General features: G+C 40.0%; 1 protein-coding gene across 1 annotated transcript; it reads left to right on the forward strand.

Moving 5' to 3' along the window:
- Positions 1–8,458: 8,458 nt before the first annotated feature.
- Positions 8,459–23,705, forward strand: EDARADD (EDAR associated death domain). The gene is made up of 6 exons (XM_032185062.1): positions 8,459–8,489; positions 12,420–12,478; positions 14,182–14,221; positions 17,259–17,347; positions 20,390–20,435; positions 22,931–23,705. Exons 1-6 carry the CDS (start codon positions 8,459–8,461, stop codon positions 23,305–23,307), a joined length of 642 nt encoding a protein of 213 aa, XP_032040953.1. The 3' UTR covers positions 23,308–23,705.
- The last annotated feature ends 1,282 nt before the right edge of the window (positions 23,706–24,987 follow it).

Raw genomic sequence — 24,987 nt, forward strand, 5'->3', positions numbered from 1 at the left:
CCCGCCGCCCGCGCGGCCGCCCGGCTGCCAGCCCGCCGCGCCGCACGCCGGGACATGTAGTCTGCGCGCGCGCGGCGCCCTCCCGCTGGTACTCCTCCTCCTCCTGCTGCTGCTCCTACTGGTGCTGCTGCTGCCCCTCCTCCCGTCGCAGTCCAATGGGAGCGGACCACGCGCGCCTCCAAAACAAGCGGCGGGCGGGCGGGCGCCGGCTGCTGCTGCTGCGGCCGCGGCCGCTCCTACTGCGTGTGTGTGTGAGGGGGGCGCAGGCGGCGGTTGGCGGCCGTTAGCGGCTCCCTAGCCCCGGCCGCTGCGTGGCAGGAGGTGGCGGCCCGGCCAGGGGCAGCCCGCTCGCCTGGCGCCTCGCAGGTGAACGGGGGCGAGTGATCAGGAGCGGGGCTTTATTTATTTATTTATTTATTTATTTATTCATTTATTTTTCCTCAGGTTAAGCCGTTTCTCTGAGCGGGGCTTCTGAATAAGAAGCCGTTTGTATTACGAAGTAGGGAATATTTATATTCCCTCCTGGAAGTCGGGAAATAAGAGTTTATTTACCTTACCTCGTCTCATTTTCTTATCTGTAGCTAATGAAAAAGCTTTGCGGTAGTCATTCACTGGCTTCAATGTCTTTTTAATTTCAGTTGTAGACAAAAACAGAAGCGTAGGCACAGGCTCCTGTGTAGGAAGTGGAAGCCCACAGGACCTTCCAGGTGTAGGTTCACCTCACAGCTGGGCTAAGGAAATCCTGAGTGGCCTCAAGAGGCAGTCCTCCAACTCCCTCTCTTCCTTGTTCCCCATCCCATAGCAATCCTGAAGCTGCATGGTAAATCAATTCACAAGGTACTTGAACTGTTTTATTTATTTATTTTTCAGGGATAGTTTTCTGCCAGAGCAGCCCGCTGGGCTGACACACGCTATGGCTGCTCCATCACTCAGTCTGATCAGGGGAAGAGGCCAGGTCACGCATCCAGAGAGGAAGAGAGGGTAGGACCATCCCTTCCAGTGTCTGCTTACTGATAGATCAGCTAATTCTATTTTATTATTTATTAAGTATTTACTGGTTCCTTAGGGCATACTGGTTGGCAGCTGAGAGGTTGAAAGCTATTATATTGCATCAGTTGAATTTGTGAAGCTTTTCCAATAGGTATGGGAACTGATCTAAAACTTACTGCTGCTTCTTTTCAGTTCCTTTTAAGTGCTTTTTTGAAAAAAAAAAAAAAAAAAAAGCTCAGAAACAATCAACCTTTGGTTCCCAACAGTTATCTGCATGGCTGTAGTTGACTTGCAGGCTTGCAAAAGTTTGTATTTTTGTGGAGAAACATGAGTATTCCCCTGATTTCATGTGCAAGGTTGCTGGAACTAGGATTCTATTTTTCATCCATCCGTTAACCCAGGTTTGTCTCATATTCGCTCTATTAAAGGATAATATTCCTTTACTGGAGTATGGAGACAAGCACTAAGGTCAGGGAAACTATTTTTGTGAGCAAGTTTTTAAATTGGCTGTGGTTATTTACATTTAATTACAAATTCAAAATAGTTTTCCATTATCTTTATCCTTAAGTACCAGTATGTCATGGTTTTTTGCATTGCTGAAAATGGGTTGAAAAGGTGAAGGTCTGATAGTTACGAATTCCAGAGAACGTGAAATGAAGTAGGCAGTAGTTTTATAGTTTGGTCACTGAGACAAGATGTAACATACAATTTGGAAAGGATAAAATTATAATCTCTGTCTACTTTCAGCAACAGTGACCAATATATTTGCTAGATATTTGAGAAAAAATGGCGGAAGAGCTAATGCTGATGTTTACGTGGCCACAACTGGCTCACACTGTTGCTATTCCATGACTTATTGCAAGTAGTTTGTATTTCTCGCAAAGGTACGGTTTCTGTTTGGTAGATCCAGGTGAATTTACTGTATAGGCTTTCATTTTATAGGTTTTATAGGCACAATTTTAATAAGTAATAAAACAGAAAAAAAACACACATTAGAAGTACAAAGTGCTTGCAACTGCCACACACCTGCACTATATATAGGACTATGCAAATTAGATGTAAACTCCTGTATTTTCCAAGTTCACTCAGTTGTTAGTTCAGAACATTTTATGTGAGTTACTGAAAATACTTTATTTCTTCACCTCCAACAGTCTAATCCTGCTTGTGTTGAAAGTTGGTAACAGTTTAGTTTTTGACTGCAGTATCAGCAGTATAAAGCGTGGGCCGTAGAAGTGTACAAAGAGTAATTGTAAGACAAAAACAAAATGAATTCCTTACAGAGTAATTTTAAGACAAAAAAAAAAACTTATTTGCATATGTATTTACTGTATCAGCTGAATTTTGCTTACTACTATTTTCTAAACTCTAGCGTATATTCTTTTGTTTTTGTGTTGATTTCAACCTTTGAATGTTATTTTGGTAGAGTAATGAAGCATGGAAAAAAAAATCCTAACAGAATTTTTTTGTGAAATCAGTTTCAGGAAACATCTGCAGGAGAAATGGTATTATGATTGCAAACAATGTTACAAAACTGGGCATATGTGCTAAGCTCCTTTCCTTTAAAGAAACTTGCCATGATGTTACAGTATTTTAGTAGGGGCTGAGAACAGGCCTTGCTGGGGAGACGGTTGATCATGCCTTCTATCCAAATAGCTTATAGCATGCTGGGTTCATGGAGAGAGTCTGGACTATATATTTAATTTTTCAAGGCACATGTGTGTTGCTTAGCATAAGAACAAGCATCTTCTGTGATTTCGCAACATGCATTGCTGGTAAAAATGTTTTCTTTGCAAGCTCTACTATTTTCTTTCTGTCTGCGAAAAATACAGGAACTGAAAACGTTACTCTGTAGTAGTAAATAAGAGTTAAATAACATACATCAGTCACCTCTTCTCCATCACAACACAGTTCTCTAGAGCGGACAGAGATCTGGGTACACAGAGAGAGAGTAACAGGAAGCCTTATAATGGATGCAACAGATCTGCAATTACACGGCCTACCTGGCCAAGCTTGCTTATGGTTTTCAGGGAGGGCACAGTGGGAACTGGTACTGATGAAGTTCTGCCACTTTTTTTCTGCTAGTTCACTTGGTCCCTTTTGGTCAGATTTTATTTGCCTGAATTGAGCTCATGCACTCTGGTTGTACACAGAATTTGTGTGTGGTCATCTGCCATGTAAAAGCATATCTTAGAAATTATTAGACTTAAGTGAGCGAACAGGCACATTTCACCTTATGAGAAGCTGGGTAAATCACAGCTGCTTTGCCAAGTACATGAACTAGATTTCAGTAACCTGACACATGGCTTTCTGGAATTTTTTTGCCCTTGAAACTTTTGCCTTTACTTATTTATTTTTCCAAATTAACATTTGAATGACTCATTTCTAAAATTAGCAAAAGTAAACCAGAGGAATCAATACGTCACAAATTCCTATTCACGTCTGGCAAACACCAGCAGTGAGAGCGCAGTGTCTGTTGGGCAATGGAGTATCTTACGGTAGGCTAACTATGAAGATCTGAGGATACAGTAAGGCAACAACTTCTGGTAAAACATCTGATGTAAGTACAAAAAGCAGACAAGATGTGGGGCGTGTGAGTTCTGTGGTCCATTAGGACCACTACAGCTGTACACCTGAAAACCTGTTTTTTTTCCAGCTGTGTCATTAAGCCTACTACAAGTTTTTATATCTCTTTGCAGAGAAGATGCAGATTCCCCATCCCTGGAGGTGTTCAAGGCCAGGCTGGATGAGGCTTTGGGTAACCTGGTCTGGTGGGAGGTGTCCCTTCCCATGACAGGGGCTGGAACCAGGTGGTCTTTAAGGTCCCTTCCAACCCAAACCATTCTGTGATTCTGTATCCTGTTCACACCTACTGGTGTCTGTTGTTGCAAATAATTTTTCAAAGTACCCATGGATGTCTAAATAAACAAGAGAAATGACTACAGCCTGTAAATGGATGAAACAGTGTAGGTCCAATGTAATACAGTGATAAAAAGGGAAATTCCTAATATAAAAATAGCATACAGCAGTATCTTCACAATAAGTATAAGAAAAGGGGAAAAAATAATTAAATAAAAATAAAAAATAGCAAAATATAAAAGGGAGCATGCTTAAAAGAAGGTTTTTGTAGGTGATGGAAAAATTAACTACACATCTTAGCTATGCACCTGTACCTTGATTCCTATGCTTCCTATGAATGTATTACTGCTGAATGCTTACAAAGTGCTTTTTGTCATGTATGACAGCATCACCACAGTCAAAATTGTAGATGTAAAGTAGTCTCTGGTGGCTTACTGTCATTCCTGTAGCACCTGTCATTTCTGAAGAAGGAGTATTAAAGAGATGACTCTACTATGTCAAACTTCTGAATATAGCAGGTGCAGATGAATGTAAGTAATCTGGTTTCCAAAAACACCCCAAGATTTATGTACTTTGTGTCCCTGCTTATCTGTCAACAAACCTGATGGTGAGGCATGGGTGTCAACTCAATTATTGTATGTTCCATAAAAACGGAGCAGCCAGGCAGGAAGCTCATGCCCCTTCAGAGGGGGTAAACTGCAGCCTAAGCCAGTCATATTATGCTCACTTTCAATATTTTCATCCAGAGAAAGCAAAGTTTGACTGTTTCTGTGGCTCGTGTTTGACTTGGATGCAGCACAGCCTCCGGAGTGGTGGGAACATTCCTGTATTGTGCAGGCCTGTAAGGCAAACAGATTATCTGTAGGCTTACATAAGGTGGTCTAGGTACGTCATTCCTTATCTTCTCTCCATATACTGCTGTTGCTGTCAAGTAAATGTCTAAATTGTAACATTCCTGTGCAACTGTAAAAGAACAGACCAATACAATCACTGGCAAAGGAAGTAATTTTAACTTTTTAGCTGCTGGTTAATTATTCCTACTCCAAAACAGCCTGAGAATTTTAACAAACTGGTCTAGCAACGTATTGAAGCTGCTGACAATTGAAAGTTATAGAGGGATACCTGGGAAAGAAAATACCAGGATACGTTTCCTAACTCTACTGAAATATGCTAGAGCTGACAAATTTATGTTGAAACAGAAGTATGCTACTTAATAAAAACTCCCTTAAAGATTATTGACATGTACAAAGCAAATGAAGAAGAGTAAAGAAGGTTGCCTCACAGTACTGGCAGGCCCACAGCTAACATCATTAGCAATTATTAGCAATATACTAATTATTAGCAATCCCTCTCAGTGAGGGGAAGATTATCATTTCATTATGTTAGTGATGTGGCAAAGCAAAACAAAACAAAACAAAAAAACCATTGAGGATCAGTTAGAATTTTTTTTTTAACATTTTCGGGGGGGAGGAGTTCGCAGTAATATTTTACTGGACAGGGATATATTCTCCATGGGTGGAAAAAAAATTTCATTGCAATCTTGTGCTCAGAAGACAAGAAACCCCTTTGTGAATGTGAGTTGTTATTTCAAACACTAAGCGAACTGGCAATCTGTTAGATTACCAGATGATTTGAAGACCTTTGGGAAAAGTTTTGTCCTCATCAAAGTTTTGTTTGCTTTAGGGCTGGGGAAGGGATGAGAGGCATGTGTAGCCTTGGTTTGTAAAAACAATTTAGTAATATTCATTTCATATTTGAGTGTAAATTTACAAAACCCTGAACTCTTTACGTTATCGTTAATTGCACTGAATTTAGCAGCTTACAGGGTTGCAGCAAGATAAGATATAGGTTGTCCTTAATAAAAAAAAAAAAATGGTTAGAGAGCTAATTCGCTGTTTTAGAGAATGCTATTGCTTATAGTTATCTTACTGTTTTTTTTTTTTTTTTTTTTTTTTTGTGTGTGTGTGATATGGCTGTATTTGTTTTTTAAAAATAGTTTCTGTTTTTCTTGACTGGTCATTTAGTTAAGTAGCAAAGATCTTTGTGTATCTCATTAAAGTATGATACAAGAACAGGCATGTAACAGCCAAATGAATCTGTACTGTTGACAGTGCATTAGAGATATTTACTTGTAATTGCAGAATCTTCCTTAAGTAGTAAGTAAAAAATGTTAAATTATGATTAGGTTTTGAGGCAGTAATGTTGTCTAGAATATTGGCCTCTATTACCATATTCCATTATTTTCAAGAGTGCTTTACAAATAACTTTAAAAAAAATCTAATTGAAAAGCTAATCTGATTTACGGATACACTTAAAAAAATCAAACAACAACAAACACATGATTTTTAACAGCATTAGACAGTTTTGACTGCTTGTACAGGTGTTTTTCTTATAGAATTATTGTTATTGTTTAATAAAATCATTCCTGAATACTAATGTGGGAAGATTTCAGGGTGTAAGTTATAACTATATGTGCCACGTTGTTGGTAAAACCTGGCTTAGCACCTCACACCAATCATTAACACGTTTCCCTAGTTTACAGCTGCCTATGTAACAACACTACCCTAGGGATATTTTGAAGGATGTTAATGGATACATTTTTATATAGTTTATACACACATTCCTGGATTGTGTTAGTAGTCACAGAGCATATCTGCTTCTGGGGTTAAGACCAGAGGTCTTCAAACAGCACACAGCGACAATATATATATATGCAGGTCATCAGGGCAGATATGGCACTCATTTTGTTGAGGCCTAAGCTTGACAAGTTTAAAACCCAGAGAATTCTTAGCTCTGCTGTGGATTTGTCATTGCTTACAATTTCAGGAGCGGCTCCAATTGTTACTCCAGCATTTCTGCAGATCTCTGTTGGTAGGCACACTTTTTCTGCTCAGTGTCAAACTAATTATCCATCACCAAAAACATTGCCTCTCTAAGGAAATCCAGGGCGACATACAGAATCAGCAATTTTATTTCTAATTAGGCTCAGGGATACTCTTTCAACATAAGAAATGCCTCCCTTTGGGAATGAGTTTCAGTATTAACATAGCAGTCAGTCAATCCGTACAGTGAACAGCCAAACTTAAATGCTAGACCTAAAACAAAAGTTTCTCTGGTGTCTTTTTTACCTATTATGAATGACAGAATTGTCAGTGATCTGTTAGCTCTACTTTGCAAATTAGGGTATCTATATGCAGAGAAAGATTTGTATGCGTTTGCATATGTGTAAGACTCAAAGGCAAAAACTCCATTTATGTCAGGCCATAAAAGTTATCCTCACAAAAACTTCTTTCCTGAGAATTCACGATTTCACAATTAACAGAATTATTGAAAACAAAAATTCCAGGTATTAGCAAAAATCCAGAGAGCAGAATGAGCTGCTGTTTTAATTTATATTCTGAATATAAGAGCAACTTAATCATTATCACTTTTTTTTTTTTTTTTTTTTTTTGAGTTGTAAAATGCATGAGATAGAAAATGAACTGTGCAGGAACACTCAATTTGCAATGCTTTCCTGACCAAGGCTACTTGTAGTTCCTCCAGCATGAGCTGGTTGCCAGAGGTGAAATTCTGCTCTATTGACGCTGCACCTTGAGTACTGTGTTCAGTTTTGGCCCCTCACTACATGAAGAACATTGAGGCCCTGGAGAATGTCCAGAAAAGAGCAACAAAACTGGTGAAGGGCCTGGAGCACAAGTCCTGTGAGGAGCGGCTGAGGGAATGGGGGGGTGTTTAGTCTGGAGAAGAGAAGGCTCAGGGCAGACCTCATTGCTCTCTGCAGGTACCTGAAAGGAAGGTGTGAGGAGCTGGGGGCAGGCCTCCTCTCACAGGTAACTAGTGATAGGACTAGAGGGAATGGCCTCAAGTTGCACCAGGGGAGGTTCAGGTTGGCAATGAGGAGACATTTCTCCTCAGAAAGAGCAGCCAGGCACTGGGACGGGTTGCCCAGGGAGGTGGTGGAGTCACCGTGCCTGGGGGTGTTCAAGGAAAGGCTGGACATGGTGCTTGGGGACATGGTTAGTGGGATGGTATTGGTGGTGGGGTGATGGTGGGACCAGGTGAGCTTGGAGGGCTTTTCCAACCCTGATGGTTCTGTGATTCACCTGTGAAGTGACCTCACTGATGACAGGAAGGTAGCTAAGATGCACATGTAGCCTGCATAATGACATGCTGACCGATTTGGTCAGATTTGCTGGTTTATTTTGTGTGTATTGTACAGTATTGAACTACCTGATCTTTCTTACTTAGAACCTAATTTTATGCATGGGCCCCACTTAAGCAATTTGTATTACTGTAAGCGTAGGGAAGCCCTAAGCGAGAGAATGTGGCGGCGGTGGGGACCTAAACCGCTGCCATCAAAGCACTGGGCATCAGCCGGGTGTCGGAGGCGCCCGTGGTGCAAGAGGCCGGCCTCCGGCTGCCCGCCACACCCGGCGCGCTCTGCGCCGGGGCTCCTCGGCCCCGTCCCGGCGAGCCGGGGTCTCCCCGCTCCTCCTCCGAGCGCCTCCCGGGCCGCCCGGCGCCTACCTGCGGCAGGAAGGGGGCGGCGCGGCGCGGGGCGGCGGTTCCGGGCACGTCGGCGGGCGCCGCTCGCTCCTCGTGCTGCGCCCCCATGGCCGCGCCGCGGGACCCGCTGCCCCCGGGTGAGCAGCGACGGCGCGGACGGGACGGGAGCGGGGCGGGCTGGGGCGGGCGGCGGCGGCCCCCCCGCGGCCGCTCCCTGCCCCTGCGGCCGCTCGGGGTCGCCGCGGGCGCTGCGGGCCGCGGAGCGAGGCTCGGGCCGTGCGGTGCCGTGCCCCGAGCCGGGCACCGCCGCGCTCCGCAGCCCCGAGGGGAGCCCGGCCCGGCGGGGATTGAAAAAGCAAAAAGTCGAGGGGCTGTCGGCTGCTCCCTTCCCCCCACGCACGCTCATTAAGCTCGGGAATAATTTCTCATGGGCCGCGCTGGTGTGATTTAGTGCAACTTGTCTTGTCAAGCCTGCGCCGGCGTTTAGGGTGTTAGTCGGGCTTGCTAGCAGCGCCTTAAAAAGCCTTTCTTTATCTTTCTCTCTCTCTTTTTTTTTTTTTTTTTTGAGATCCCAAAGTGGGTGGTTAGCAAGGCAACACTTCTTAACTTGCATGGCTAATGGCACTTGCAACTTCGGAGTGCCTTCTCTCAGGTGTCTCATGCCTTTTCTCAGGCCTGCCCGTTTTAACTTACCTGTCCGCTCATGCAGCAACAGAGTTTTGAGTAGTTACGGGTAAACAAAAACGCTCAAGCTTACAAGCTTGCTGCACACACTTTAGATTTTTTTCAGAGAACTGAATATTCTAATACGACTTGCTGTCTTTCCTCTTCTTACTCAAATCTGAAATTAATGTGCTTGCTGTCAAAACGCGGTTGTTGATTTGTGTTTAATCAAAGGGCTCATCTCAAGCTGGGGTGATTGCTTTGTTTGAGTTGTACTTCAGACATGTGTGTCCTGTGTTGGTGTGGAAGAAATCTTCCATGGGTATGGTTGGCTCACAGAACGAAGGTAGGCCTTAAGTTCTTTGCTCGCTGCTGGTGGTGTCCAGGTTATGTTGCAGGGAAAAAAACGTAGCGGGGAAATGTTGTATCCACTATGTGGTGCTTTGTGAGCCTCCTTCTGCTTAAAGGTCAGAATTCTAGGGTCTCAGAAACTTGCCTTCAGGCTTCCTTCCCATGTGCAGACAAAGAGCAGACATAGGGTTGGAAATTTGCAGGTGTGTGAATAAAACTGACACGCTGTTCACACCACTCTCAGTGCACAGCGCTGCGTCCCTGTTAGGGTAGCAGTACTGAACAAACCGTGCTGACGGGCACAAGCTGGCTGCTCCCGTTGTAGGCTGCTTGCGCTGGACAGGCTCGGGCAGAAGAGCCCCAACAGCTGCTGGGCAGCTGGCATCAGGTGCTGGGAGCAACCACTGAACCTGACCTGTGTGCATCTGGGTTGATTTACGTGTGAATTGTGGGGAGGTAAATGCACACCAGTGGCTGAATGCTGTCAGCGGGGAGAATGGTGATAGTGATTTTTTTGAAGGATCCCAGAAAATGACGTTAAGTTGTCAAGGTAACTGAAATCAGGTGGCCTGCTGATATAGTCAGCTGATATCTTTATTTCTTGTCAGCCTTTCAACATGCAAAACCATGGATATTTTACATTCGAGATAAACAGAGAACTTTCCTCCCTGCTGTTCTGTGCACCTGCATCTAGCTGTATGAAATGAGTTGCAGGCTACCGTTGGAGATAAGTGTGGGAAGGAGAGAGGGGACACGGCATTTTAATTGCCTTATTCAGAATTAAACATTAAGTCTGTGGTTCTCTAATTATCCACCAACTACCAGTGGTCAACAAGACCGTGGTGACTCACCTGCAGCCAGCATACAGAGCATTTATTCATAGGTACAAATCCTCATATGTGTTCATGCCACCTGTAGAAAATGTTGGAAACTGGTAGTGCTCTGCAACCTAAAAAAAAAAAACAGGGAACTTAGAGTTCTTCATAAAGAGCTAGAAAAACAAGAGGGAAGGAATTGAGTCATAGGGAAAGCAATACAGTTTTTAAAATATTTTCCAAGATGGATAAGCAAGAAAGGTGCAAGTCAGTATTGCACTTGGTGTGTTTCTGAGTGAGACCTAGGAAGCAGGAGTCAGTTAAAGGCACCACCCAGCACCTTACCACCTCTTGTAGGGTCACCCTGGGGTCTGCCAGGGCCTCATTCCAAATCCCTGTATTCTCAGACCTTCACCCATTCGCTCGGTGCTTCCCTCTGAATCGTGGAAAGTAATATTTAGTGGTGTTGCAGTCTACCTTGGCTGTATCTCAGAGGTGCAATGGCAGATAGGGAAGGAAGCTTTCTGTAGTTACAGGAGCCACTGAGGTTCACCAGGGCATTGACCTTTCGGGGAGTCTGCTTCCATCTACATTAAGGTTCCCCTTAAATTATGAGGGCAAAAGAAAGTGTTTTTTGATTGTAGGCTTTTTTTTTTTTTCTTTTTAATTTCATCCAAAAACTTGTAAGGAATAGCTAGCTGTGAGGCCTCCAGAGTAAACTGATGATAAGGGACTTGTTGGGTCTTCACAGACAGTAGAAGGAACAGTGAGACTTTGGATGTCTTTGGCTTTGCTTGGCTCTCCATGCCCCCATGCCTTTTTCCATTCTCCTTTTCAGGGTGGGTCTCTCAGCTGTTCTCTTTTCCTCAGCTTCCTCCGCAGCTCCCCAGCACACAGTTCCTACCTGAATCCTCTGCTTTTGGCCCAACTCCAGCAGCACCTTACTCCAGCTTATTGTCAGACTCCTGTCCCCGTCTGACTCTCACCCTCCCTACATTCAACGTGGGAAGCTTACGGCTGTTTGTGCTGGCCCCTGCTATCAGGGCAGGCTTCATGCAGAACGACGTGTTAATGCCATGCTGCTGGAGCAGGGACTTAATCCCTAACAGGGCATGTGTGACAGCAGTATGGCATTTTGGGTTGGTTTGGTTTCCTCTTCTGCACGTGTTTTGCATGCTAAACTTTGTGCTGCAGCGTGCTTATAGATTTAATAGATGCCTTTTAAAAATGCCTTTTAAAAATGTTTAACGCATGTTTGTACAGAGGATGTGCTCCAGACTTGTAGAACTGCTAAATTTGAGTTAAAGTAGGGTCTGTGTAACTTCAGTGCTATTTGGGGGCTCAGTGTTTATACTGTGCATTTTAATTTCTGTGTTTGTGAGCTGAAAAAGATAATCACTGAATGTTGATCTAAAACACATCTTTCTGGTTGAGGCTGAAAGCATTGTGGTGAGTATAGGAGTGAGAGTGACAAAAATGGAGTGAAAATCCTATTACATCACTTAAAATGCTTTTCATAGTTTTTGAAAACATGATACTTAGCAACAGAACAGATCTTCTGTGAGGGAAGGAGATGAAGGTGCTAAATGAAGGAGTGCTGTTGTGAATCCTGGCTTGTGTATGAGATTTGTTTCAGGTTCTCTCTGATTTTGGTCACTATATCACTATTATTTGTCAATTTAGACATCAGCGTAGAGGGGTTGACAGTTAATGATTCACCTGCAAGTGCTTTGAAGATTTATTTTTATATGTTTTTGATGTTAATATAATTGAAGTTTATGATTCAATTGTATAAAAATAATTGATGTTTACCTCAAATGGGGCAGTGGATATGTTTACTGTTTGAATTATCCCTTTAAGGAAAAAAATGGAGTGCTGCCACTTGGAGAATGAAACTTACCTTTTAGCAGATTTGTTGGGTTTAACTCTTTACTGCTGAATTGCCTTGTGAATTACTTATTTATTTTTACTAAAAATAATTTGGAATTTTCATTTCAGTCTATCTTTTGTTAGCTTTGAGTTGGATTTCCCTGTTGCACGTAGTTTCTCATCCCTGTGCTAGTGTGTGTGATGTTTTCTACCTTGTCATGTTTTCTTGTGTAAATGAAGCTTGACATAATGCATGTAATGGCAGTGTAGCTATGCTTTGCTTTGGTCAGACAAATAAGCAAAATATGAATTTCCAGACAGAAATATTTTGAGGATTATGCATTGATAAATCTTACTTATTTCCAGCAGATCACGGAGCAAAAGAGCCAGTAGAGGATACAGATCCAAGCACTCTTTCCATAACAATGGTATGTGTTTCTGCTCTAACAAAGTTAAAATCATTATAGTTCTCTACAGTTTTGCAATACAGAAATTAGTAAAATATTTAAGAAACTCTAACCATGTGTGTAAATATATATAGGGTTTTGCTTACCTGTATAATTGTGTTAACTTACTAACCCTGTACATTTAAAATGTGAATTAAAAAAATGGGAATAGGTGTATGAGCTGAGTTTGGTGGTATGAGCTGAGCTGTCCATTGGTTAGCCTTTAGAGAGGCTATGACTACCATTTTTTTTCATTTAATAAAAGAAGAGAAAGATTGGTGCTGACCTTCTTCTGTCTATATGGATTGGAAGAAAACCCAGCTAAGGTTTAAAATGTAAATTGTATTAAGCTATTATTTCTTCCTGTACCTATTTTGTCTGATGAGTTCAGGTGATGGAAAGATTAAACCAAAAGCTGGTGCCTTAGAGCAGACATGGGTAAATCTAGGGAGAGACCAAACAGTGCTCTCTAGTGCTTGCTCACAGAGTAACACCATTTATGGCAAACCTTTGTCGTATTATAAGCTGTCGTTCCAGCAATATTATGCTGGAACAAGGACTACATCAGGTAAAGGGAATATGAAATTCTGAAAAGTTTTGTAAGAGGAGTTCTTTCTGAAGTTGCTATGGATTACTTCCTCTGAGTAACAGTGCTGTGTACCCAAGAGAAGACTGTTCTCTAATGGAATTATATAAACAGATTCAAATGTTCTGGTTTATTTTATGGATGATGACTGAACAAGCTATTGCTTTCCCTTGGTGCTTTCTTCTCATTTTGAAGCTTTTCAGCAGGGAATCAGCAAGAAACTTCGAAAATTTCACTGGTGCTTTAAATGCTGGTCCTTCCCTGGGATCCATTATTGCAGTCTGTGTGCATGGATGTGTATTAGCAGGCTTTTGCAAAATATACAGGCTTTTGTGACCGGTTTTGTGGGTTGACTAAGTTAGAAGCTGTTTTTTTTATTTTATTTTATTTTTGTTAAGGGGAATATTTAAAAGGTGGGGAAAAGTTTGAAAACAGATGAAAGTTTGTTTATCCTTACCCCCTTAAATTAATATGTCTTTAATCTGAATGCTTGGTTATCAACTTCTATGAAATGTTTCACCTATTTTTATGTAAAGATAGGGGTCACAGGGAAGGAGGTGGATTTTAGGCTTAGTAGCAAGTTATAACAGATGCCTGGAAATCAGTAGCTATCTCCTTAGACTCAGAAACAATAGTTTTCTTTTGCATCTTAATCATCTTTTTAATTTTAGAGCAGAAGGGAATGAGATTCTTTTTCCTTCAGTGCAGTAACATTTTAATAGAGGTTTATGTCTGTTAAAGAGCTTTTGAAATAGTCTCTGTTACTCCTCATTTGCATTTTTTTTTCTAGATTGCTATCTTGCTGTTTAAATGCAAAATTCCTTTTCCAATCTCTGCTTCTTCACTGAACTGTAATACCTTTAAAAATACTGTAGCGAACCTGAAAGCTATTACTTTTACTTTTGCATGCAGTAATCAGTAGCAGTGGTAGTATCTCAATTTCTGCATAAGAAGCACATTACTCTATCTGACTGTAGATAGATCAGCTAGTAGCAATTTTAGAGATACAACTATAATTATGCAGTTTTTATACGCTGTTTCTCCAGCAGAATTACATTCAAGATAACAAACATTTGTGTCTCTTGTCTTTTTGTGACAGACTGAAAAGTATCCCGTCCAAGACACAGGAGTACCTAAAGGTAATCAGTGTGAATTTTGTCTTTTAGGTTATGTGTCGTAGATCTGTGTTGTTATACACACTAACATCATCAGTGTTATCCAGAGGATTGAAATACTCTTATTTTTTCCTAGACGTTTATATTCTAAATGTAATGTGTCATCTTCTATATTTTAAGATTACCGGGGTATATATTACAGGTTCTGAATTTTTCTGCCCCAGTTTGGTTGTGATCTAAAAGTCACAACTATCTTAAGAAGATAGGGACTCAACATGCAAGGAAAATATAGTGGTGCCACCAAAAACACGGTGTTCAGAGAACAGAGGGTAGAGATACAACAATGTTAAAACATGGCTTTGAAGAGATTACCAGTGCTTTCAGATTATTGGAAATGTAATCCAGAAATACCTTGGAGTTCTCTTGCTTCCAATTGCATCCCCAGCCCTATAACCAGTTAACTCTTTATGCCACTTTTTACCTTGAGCAGCAGGTATGAATACCATCCAGTCTGGAACCTTCACGTCCTGTGCAGGTTCTGTATCGCACTCAAGTCAAATACTTTAGACTGTGTCAATATCCCTTTTATAGATTCCTTGACACGTGTTGTTTTTTGTTATCCCTGTCTTTGCCATTGGCTGGATTGCATTTAATTATTACTGTGCAGCTGAAGTGTTCTGCACACTGCATTGCACAGCACGTCTGTGCTGGGGCAGACACAAGAAACAAGGCAGAAGCTAGTCACAATGGAAACTGCTGGGAAGCGTGGGCAATATACCACTGGGGTTAAAGAAAGGTTAGAAGGTTATTTTGGGGGCTTAAGGGAGCCAGTCAGAGAAAATGAGCATCTTCTCAAAGTGCTCAGTGGAGAAGTAGAATGTGGGATGAAAACTAATTTGAAATTATAAACTACTTCCTGTTTAATTACAGTTAGCTGGTTTGTTCCTTCAAAACGGTTCACTAACATTAAAGAAATTTCTCTGTAATCTTCTTTTCCATGACATATTCTTAATTCCACCATGACATTAGGTCCCCCTGAGAATTAATTAGATAAATTCCTAAATTTCTAATATTGCCATGCTTGTTTAAAATCCAACATTGTGTGTTGTGAATGCATCTAATTTAAAAAGGAAAGCTGAAAGGGAGTGGAGACTTCAGTGCTTTTTGTAGGAAGGAGGTGGACTTGGTGTATTTATAGTTTTTTAATTTACACTCTTGCCAAGTGTAAAGAGATGTAAATACTAACATAGCTTAAATAGATGTGAGTACTAATATAGCTTGATATTTCCTCTTTAGAGTAGGAAGTGTTAAAAATATCTCTTAATACTCTGTTCATTTCCAGAATCTATTTTTTCTTAATTATTTTTTTCTTGACTTTATTTTTCAAAGTATGTCTTCTTTACCATGAATTTTGAAACTTGTATGACAGTGCTATATAGTAGTATAAGTGATACCTTCTCAGTTTGCTCAATGAGAAAGTATTTTCATAACTATTTCTATAAAAATAAAGACTGAGAAATATGAGCCTGTGTGCTAAAAAATATCACAGATGTGCAGGCTTGATTCTGTGTAACACAAAATTCTGTTTGCTTCAGATTTAATGGTTGAATAAACAGTACGTTGGCCTTGAGGAATGGGGGGGACGGTTTTGTTCCTTTTTTACTCAGTCAAGGGACCATTTGGGGACCAAACTTACCCAAGGTCTTAGCACCCTCTACTGATGATGAATTAAAGGTGAGTTGAGTGGCCTTCTCATCTTGCAGAATTAGGCTTAATGTTTATGTTATGCTTTGACTATAATTCTTCTTCCACTCAAATCCTGAACAAATTCAGCACGTAGTGTTTCTACACAAACAAAGTGGAATTTTGATGCCAATAGTTAGCTTTTTCAACCAGACTTCTGGGGAATTTTGTTCGTTGTCTCTAGACCTATGGTTGTGAAGAAAAAAGGTGGTGCTTATTAAACATTTACCCTGCTGGCAGTGGAATGCTATTTGGCTTTTAATTTCAACAGTCTTATAAAAGAAAAAAAAAAAAGAGGAGAACCAGTGTTTCTTTTTTTTTTTTTTTCCTCACAAGTGTAAGGTTGACTTCTTTGATTCAGATGAATTTCTTGAGTGAGATAAGGAAATGCGTCTTCTTTCTGTTACCTGACAATTCATAAAAGTAATAGCAGTACTTCCATGAGATCACACCTCTTAAACAGCAAGAAGAAATGTACTACAGATGCAGTCTCCACCATGGAGTGTTCAGATATGTGTAGAATATAACCTCTTTCAAGCTCCTCTTAATGGTTAGTCAGCACCTGACCCATGGGATTTGTGCGGATGGTTTGATAACGAGGCCCTTATTAATCACGCAGAGTGAAAGTATATGTTTTCATGAGGTTCACAGAAGGTTTATGCATCCCTTGTATCCCATTTTGAGGGCTGAAATGAAACTTGAAAGGTAATCAGTTTGTGTAGTATTGAGGAATGTTGTGTTTTTCAATGGACTACCAAGGCAGGTGATAAATGCACTTTGAAACAGATTATTTTAGTGTTTCAGGAAACTCCTGTGTTGTAGGGATAAGTAGGATGAGCCTAATTCACAAAGGGGCAGAAGAAAAAATACACATTTATGTAGTACATATTTCAACAGTGATCATTACACTGGTGATGAGAAAAGCAAAGCAAAAAGGATTATACTGACTTGGAAGTCTTCTTAAGTCTGCTATGATGTATCGGCTCAGTTAATATTCTCTTGGTACTATTCCTGGTCAGCTTTCTGAAAGAATATAACTCTTGCCTCAAAAACAGTATGGCGATTGTTTTTTAAGCACTAATACACTAATATTTGATCTCTGCAAGGGTTGTTTTTCTTCACACAGTCATGGACTGCGTGACTCTTGTGGTCACTGCCATTTTACTGGTTTGGGCTTTTTGATCCTGCATCTCCTAGTGATTGATCATGATGTGGAATTAAATTTTGTACGCTGGACACCTATAATGAGTGTTTGATAATCTTACTATTTAAGTTTGTATTTGGTTGGAAGACCAGTTTTTCACAATCTTTGTCTTAGATGAGGAATACCTCACAGATCAAGTGACACTGGAAATCGCATCTGTGAACATCAGGAGTCTTACATCAGATACTGGCCTAGTCCAACAGGTAAGAAAAAATGATATATGTATGTAAACTAAGTTATTGCTGTTAATTAAATGTTAACAAATGAATATGTTTTCAGACTGTATGTGGAGCGCATGGAATTACTCAGTAAAATTGACCAGAAATAGGCTTCTTTTTCCGGAGTTCAATGAAACGAGCTTTTGAGGAGAAAAGTAAAAGAAAGGCTAAATAATTATTAATGTTTGCTTTGTAGTTTAACTAGGCTTTCATTAGCATATAGATGCTCTGAAGAAGAGCCAATGCAGAGTCAAGGCTTTGTCTTGCATGCTCTCCCTCTTCCCTGCTGAAAATAGAGCCAGAGCAGAGAATAAGTAAAGGAAGATGAATCCTGGGTTTTGGACTCCTTGTGTCTTGTCCTAGGGAGGCATTTGATTGTTCTGCTCTGACTTTGGGACACTGCTCTATCCGTAGTGGAAATAACCTCCATCGAGTGTAAAGTCTTACGTTGCCATAGGGTAGGCAGTGCTGAGTGACCCCCATGGTTACCGTGATGCTCCATGGTTACCATCTTTCAGGTGAATGTTATTTGCTGAATTTCAAATTGATTCTCTTTGGGTTGAGCAGAAAACTTGGAGAAGAGAAATGAATGAGCAATGCCCAGCGAGAACAAGAATTAAAAGGAGTTCCTTATGCCAGAGTCCCAGCTGACTTTCATCAAACAAACATGGGTTTGGTATGCATTTCACAGATGATGGAGGTAACTGTTTCATTCCCATCATCAAGAAGAGAGCATTTGTTGCCCACTTAGAGTTACTATAAAGATAATTCAGCATACTAGGCTATTAGTAGTTCTACAGAGCTGGAAAAAATTCTGCTTACCTTCAGACTGTACATAGGCTTATAGCTTTCATTAAACCTGTAGAAGTTGATTGAGTTTTAATTGTAGGCAAAAAATACTCTTGCCTAATACTTTCATTTTATGGACAGTGACAATACATTGTCGTATTGCAATTATATTACAAGATAATAATCATGAGTAAACCTGAGTGCATTTGGCTTGACAAAAGTGGATAGTAACTGATCAGTACAAATACCAATTTTGGAAACATAAGAATGGCACAGGTAAGTATCCAAAGTATTTCTTTGTACTTGCTGCAGTACTAGCCACTCCTGTTATTTTTGTCATGAGACATGAGTATAATGGCATCTCCAAGAGGCATTTAGGTATTAGCTTTCACCATGAACTTGGAACCTGCATGAATTCATAGTCTGGAAAAAGTTATTGAAGCTCAGAACAGCAACTGAGCTATTGTAAACTAAGTGAAAAATACCTACCACTTTTCCTTTTTTTTTTTTTTTTTTTTTTTTCCCTTTGATTTTGTTTGTTCCTCTTTAAACAGAGAGCTGAGAAGGCTGATCTGTGATGGGCAACTGCTTGTTCTCCCAGTAACTTACCTTTATGGGGATTTGCTCCTCAAGACTCAATACTGTTCTACTTTTAAAGAATTAGAGGAAATGGAGACAATGGCTATAATTAGGATTTTTGTATCAAATTTTTCTTGAACTTTGGGTGCTCACGTGGCAAAAAGGCCAAGATCATGAATTTAAAAACCTCTGTCCATGGAAAGCTTACGTGGTGTCACTGGAAAAGCAAACTTCTAGAAGATAATGGCAAGGATGATGCTGTTGCAAGCGACATGTGCAACCTCAGATCTCTTCTAAGCAGAAATCAGTCATTGTGGGATGATTTGATGTTGCACGCATGTCCTTGCAGTTTCCAGGGAAGAGAAATGCTGAAAACAACATGCACGTTTTTCCTTTCCTGACAAAGTCTTTAAATATTTTGGGGATAACGTGCCTTCTTGATCATTGGATTCTGTATATATGTATGTTTCTCTACATCAGCTGAAATGACCTATATTCTTAGTGGATTTCTTAGTACAGAAGATTTAGTAGGTAGGAATAGACTGGTGTTACACAGTGGTCTTGTGTTTGCATGCACAGCTTGCAAAACACTAAGAAGCTTGCTGTGATAGTTTTGAAAGAATGATGCAATACAAAAATCAAAATGCTTTATTGCAGTTATCTAAGGGGAAAATCCCCTTCTGCTTTCATCTTTAAATCCTCAATAGAAGAAAGCTATTTCATCTGGTTCCACACCCGCATAGTTTAAGTACGGGCAGCTGCAGTTTCCTGCAGTCCTAGGATCAAGGTGCTGGCCTTCCAGTTTTTAGATGTTGGTTTCTATATAGAAGAATTGAAGTGTTAAAACATGTGTTGCAGTCTCAAGCTGCTGAGTATTTTTGCTGTGTTTAATTTGTGGACAAAAAGCCCCTGAGGGAATGTTTGCTTCAAACAAGAGGATGGTTAGATGTGAGCCAGCAGAAATGTTCAAGCCCACCTGCTGTCCAGAAAAAATTTCTATATATGTAAAGAAGTTTGTTAAAGAGCTTCTCCACTTATACTAGATCAATGAAGCATTCCCTCACTGTTGCATGTTACAGGCAAAGGTCTCAGGTTTCTTGTTATAAAACTTTTAAATCTTTTTAATCAAACTACATTAATTATTGAACAGCTTTGTACGTATGTCAGCAAAAAAAAAAAAAAAAAGCTATTTTTCAAGTGTACAGTATTAGTTGTATTTCATAACTGTGTGCAGCAAGGTCACCTTGTAAGAATTGGTAAGTGCCCAGACTATAATTTTTCAAACAGCAAGGGCTGTAATTGGTGTTGAGTTAACAACAGTCAAATAAGGAAAACTAAACAAAGGTGAAAAATGTGGACAGGAGGAAAGAGGGAGTAGGAGCATATTGTTCAAAAGATGTAACCCCATAGCATATGATTAATAAGGATGACATTCTTCAGTAGATAAAACAATCCAGGCTGTTTTGTGAGACAAAATCATAAAAATGCTGCCTGAAAAGTCTGCAGATTGTCTGTAATTTCTCATACCAGATATGTTCCCTGTCTGACAGGTAGCTTGGGATTCTTCTAAGTAATCTCCTGCCACTTATAAATTAGCCAAATAGTTATCCTGATGTTCAAATATGTTGTTTTGATTTATATTTATTCTCTGCTTTGTAGCCAGAAAACAAAGACACGCAAAACCATACTGATGAATCCCTTTCAGGTAATATATCAGCTTTACTTTTCTACATATTTTATTCCTATATTTTCTTTGAGAGGACTTTATTAAAAACTGCTATTCATCATAACCTAGAACTTCCTGGATAATCAATGCTTGTGCTCATTTCATTACCAGTGTCATTTACATCTACCTCTGTTTTAAAGGTGGTGGTGATCAGTAATGCAAACCATACAAAATATGTAAGTTAGGCTGTCCAACTGCATCTAGTACATCCACTTTGGAAAGAAATCTGTAAACAGCTATTTGGAGAGAGCAGAAGCTGGCTGTGGGGGCTTATCCCACAGGGGTTTCAGCTCAGCTGGAGGCAGACTGAGGGGTGGTGGCCAATATACGCCCCAGTTGATTTAACAGCGAAGAACTGTAAATCAACATTTGGTTAAGAAGGTTCTCGTGTCATGTAACATTAAGATAATGGAATTAGGTAGGTAGGTCATCATTTTAACCAAATGCAAAGCATTTTAGAAAACCAGGATTCTGTATAGCCCTATTGATAATCTAGTACAGCAAGTACCAGAAGCAGGTATCTACAAGAAGCAGGTTGGTTTAATTTTGTTTACCTATAGTTGAGCCCTTTGCTTTCTTTACCCTTTCTTCCTTTCTTCTGTTGGAGGATAAAACATACTCTGGCATCCTTGCAAAGCAAAATAAAATGAAATTAGACAGGGCGTTCTCCTGCCCTTTGAGCTCAGCCAGAACTTTGGATTACATTCATTTTGCCTCGTTGGTGTAAGTAAATCCTGCTATGAGTGAAGTGAGCAAGTTTTGTCTCACTTCAGCAAGAGTTTAGAGTGCACAAGAAGAGCAGAATGCCTAATATATACATTTCTTAGAGGACAGCTGTGAGGCCTGTGAGCAAAGATGTTACCAGAACACGCTTCCCTTTAAAAGGGAATCTAAGCGTTTGTATGAAGTTATTTGTCTGCAGCAGTGTTGTTGCGGCATGTCCTAACTTGTTGAAAACTTAAGAAGTTTTCTTTGGCCTACTTCAGAAAGCAAGCTGATGAGCAGCATTACAAAAATAACAGTAGCCTGTTCTTCCCTTAGAAACAAACAAACAAACAAAGTGCACGCAGAAGCTGCATTCAGCTCAGTTGCTTTCATCAGCACCAGTATTCGGCATAAAAAGTCACTTTCTGAAGGTCTTTCTGGAATTTACACACAATCTTACAATAATTACTGCAAATGGAAAAAAAAAAAAAGTTAATAACATATGCTGTTATCTGTAAGAGTAGGCAGCACTGACTGCCAGGTTTGCCCTTTCCTAGGGATACAGTTCAGGTCCCTTGAACTGGCACTGATCCAGCACTTCTACATCAGAGTCACTGATTTATTTATTCACAGTCATTTGACACCAAAACACTCTGATTGTTTCTAACCAATCTTTTCATTTATATCAGTTTTATTGTTGGAGCTTTCCTTTTTCAGAGAGTTTCATCCTAAGTAAGATTATACTTACTTCCCTATTTCATGCTCTACAACGAGGCCAGAGGGCAAAAGTTTTAGGAAGTGCTTCTAGGCTGCATCCATTATCCATTACTTTTTGGACAAATCAAATTCTCCCTGCCTTCAAAAAGTGCTGTTTAGTGTCATATCTGCAGCCGAAATGCTGAAACAACGCCCTAGACTTACTGCAGTGCTAAAGGTGTTAGTATTTAACTGGAACCATAGCTAGAACTGTTTTCTATATGCTTTTACAGGTTATTAATACATAATACATAGTACAGTCTGATGGTACGGCATTGTTCTTGGCACTGGGCAGATACTGTGTGGAGGAAACCTCTAAATGGCAGTTTTTGATATTTCATGTAGAGTTTGGAACATATCACCACCTACTTCCAGCAACTCGATAATCTTATTTTTCTACATGTGGAGGAGTATGCTCTTTACTTCCTTCTATAATGTACATTTAAAATAGGCTTGCTTGATATAACAGGGGCAACTTTTATTCTAAGAGCCCTTGCGAAACAAAGGAAAACAAAATACTTCTACTTTGTAGTCATGTAAAGATTCTCCTGGTGTACATATTTCATATTGTTATGAAAGCAGCAGCTCAGAAATGCAAAACCTTTGCCTTGATCCTGCAACATATCTATACAAGATGTAATGTGCACATGCTCCTTTTGGTGATGTATGTAGTAGGGGTTATGGCAGATTGAAGGATGCAAGGTAGTTCCCAAAAAAGAAAAATGGAATATCCCAGCTTACGCTAGAAGGAACTGCACATCTTTTCTGTAAGAGGATAAATATGATGCTTCCAAAAATAATGTCCTTTTGATTATAGCCCATGAACGTAGCCAAGAGAAGTTTTAGAAAGTTAATTTCGTAAGGAAGGGCATTAATATGCCACTATTCTGACTTTTTCAGAAATGATTCTGTGAAACGTAATGCTCTTCAAACATTTGTGCTTTTACATTTGTTCTTGGTAAAACCACAGCAACAAATCCTAACTTCTCTTCACATAATGGTTTTAACTGCAGATCTCAAGAAAAGCTGCAAAGAAAATGGCACCTGCTCCTTGTGCTTATTTCGTGCACCAACCATCAGCGACATGCTCAATGATGAGGACTTGTTGTACACAGTGAGGCTAAAGCTGGATCCCTGCCATCCAACTGTGAAAAACTGGAGAAACTTAGCAAGCAAGTGGGGGATGACTTATGATGAATTGTGTTTCCTTGAACAGAAGCCCCAGAGTCCTACCCTGGAGTTCTTGCTACGGAATAGCGACAGGACTGTGGAGCAGCTGATTGAGCTCTGTAAATTTTATAAGAGAATTGATGTTGTGAAAGTGCTGCTGAAATGGGTGGAGGAGGAATGGCCCAAGCGAGGAAACAGAAGTTACCAGAATGACTTGTAGGTCAAAGAAGGTTTAGTCACTGCTTGTGAAATGTTGGGACTAGCTGCCACCAGTAGATGGGAAGCTTCCCTTGTGAGAGAGAGGCAGAAACTGCATGGACAGTTTGTATACCGTGTAAGCTTTATGTACTGTATACACATATGTATGGTCTGTGCCCTCAGGGCTGCAAAGATAACCTTTCAGAAGTGGATGGAATAATGCAGGTTGTGTTCTTGAGTCTGCAAATGCTTCCTAAGGAACAGAAGAATGAAAAACCTAGACCACCAGTTTTACTGCAGCAGTTGCAAACCATGTCAGTTGTGTGTTGTTGCTACTGGGGAAGCCCCAATTAGAAGGCAAGTCTGCCTTTCTGGCAGCCCTTCCACAACTTTTGTGTGTTTTACCTGTTAGAAGATGAGAGGGTGTTTTTTTTTTTTTTTTTTCCTGTTGTTCTTTTTTTTGTTCTTTTTTTTTGTTGTTCTTTTCTTCTTTTTTTTTTTCCCTCTTTTTTTAAGCGTTATGACACTGTTTTTGGCACAGGAACACTTTAGTGTTCCAAGTAGCAGTTTGGATTTGCATATTTGAATTAATTCAATGTTTGAACATCACATTCAGGTGGTAAAATTAAGTTTTGGATCTCTTTTACGAACAAGACTAGACATTGAAGTAAATGTATACTCATACATTATAGGGCGTATATTTGCTATGAGAAATGCGATTCAGAGAGACTTTCCAGACCATAAATTTAGGGATTAAAAAACACAAACAACAACCACAGAAGAAGAAGAAAACAAAACATAATTAAAATATTTGACATTTAAAATTAGTTTTCATAGTTTTGAAGAAACTTCGAGTATTCTTATCTGTTTGTCTCAGATGTCTCTCCTTTTGCAGTGTGAGGTGACAGCAAATGCCTCACCAACAGCATATCCTTAGTTTTGAATATAACTTTTCTGTTTTTGAACTGTGGTTTCTTCAGAGTCCTCCTGTGGGCTGACCTACTTTCTGTCCTATACCAAAGTAGTTGCACACTTGCATGAACCTAGCACAAGTTTATGTACTGATTAAAGCCACTCTAGTGGGAAATTGACAGGTGGATTCACCTACAGCCTATGTGGATGGTTATTAAAGCACTCTATGGGTTTAGACTGATGTATCTCAAGGGATTTTGATACTCTGAATTACACTGTTTACATTCAAAATATTTTTAGAAACTGTTTGTCTTCCTACTGTTCTTCTGTTTTCTAATGTCTTTTTTTTTTTTTTAAAAAAAAAAAAACTCCTGAAAAATCAGTTATATCATAGGTTGTATAAAGTAGACAATACTAATATTTTCATAGGTGTAGATACCAAAGCAATGGTGAACAGTGTTTCAAGATGTTGGGCAAAACTAGAATGAGGTACAGGTTGATGCACTGCTTACTTCTCTCAAGTAGAAACGACCAATTAAGAATTGGTAGCAAAGCCGAGGGAAGTCTAAGTAAGGTTGCATTCTGAGTTTCTATAAGAGAGTGAAAAGGGACCTCTGCTAATATTATACTGTAGATACTGAGGGATGTGGTTACAGCAGAGCTAAATGTAAAGACTAACATTTTCAATTTCAGGCGCTAGTGCTGGGGATGATACAAATTAGCTTTACTGCAATGAGTTCAAGAAACTGAAGGTGTAGTTTCAAAGTGAAATAAGTGCCCTAAATTTGAG

The sequence above is a fragment of the Aythya fuligula genome, chromosome 3 (assembly GCF_009819795.1).
Source record: "Aythya fuligula isolate bAytFul2 chromosome 3, bAytFul2.pri, whole genome shotgun sequence".
NCBI lineage: Eukaryota > Metazoa > Chordata > Aves > Anseriformes > Anatidae > Aythya > Aythya fuligula.

Bases quoted from the DNA above. Each gene is read 5' to 3' on its own strand.
- EDARADD (XM_032185062.1), top strand. From the start codon at position 8,459: ATGGCCGCGCCGCGGGACCCGCTGCCCCCGG. The intron at 8,490-12,419 runs GTGAGCAGCGAC...TATTTCCAGCAG, and splicing joins GCGGGACCCGCTGCCCCCGG to ATCACGGAGCAAAAGAGCCA. The intron at 20,436-22,930 runs GTAATATATCAG...TTTTAACTGCAG, and splicing joins TACTGATGAATCCCTTTCAG to ATCTCAAGAAAAGCTGCAAA.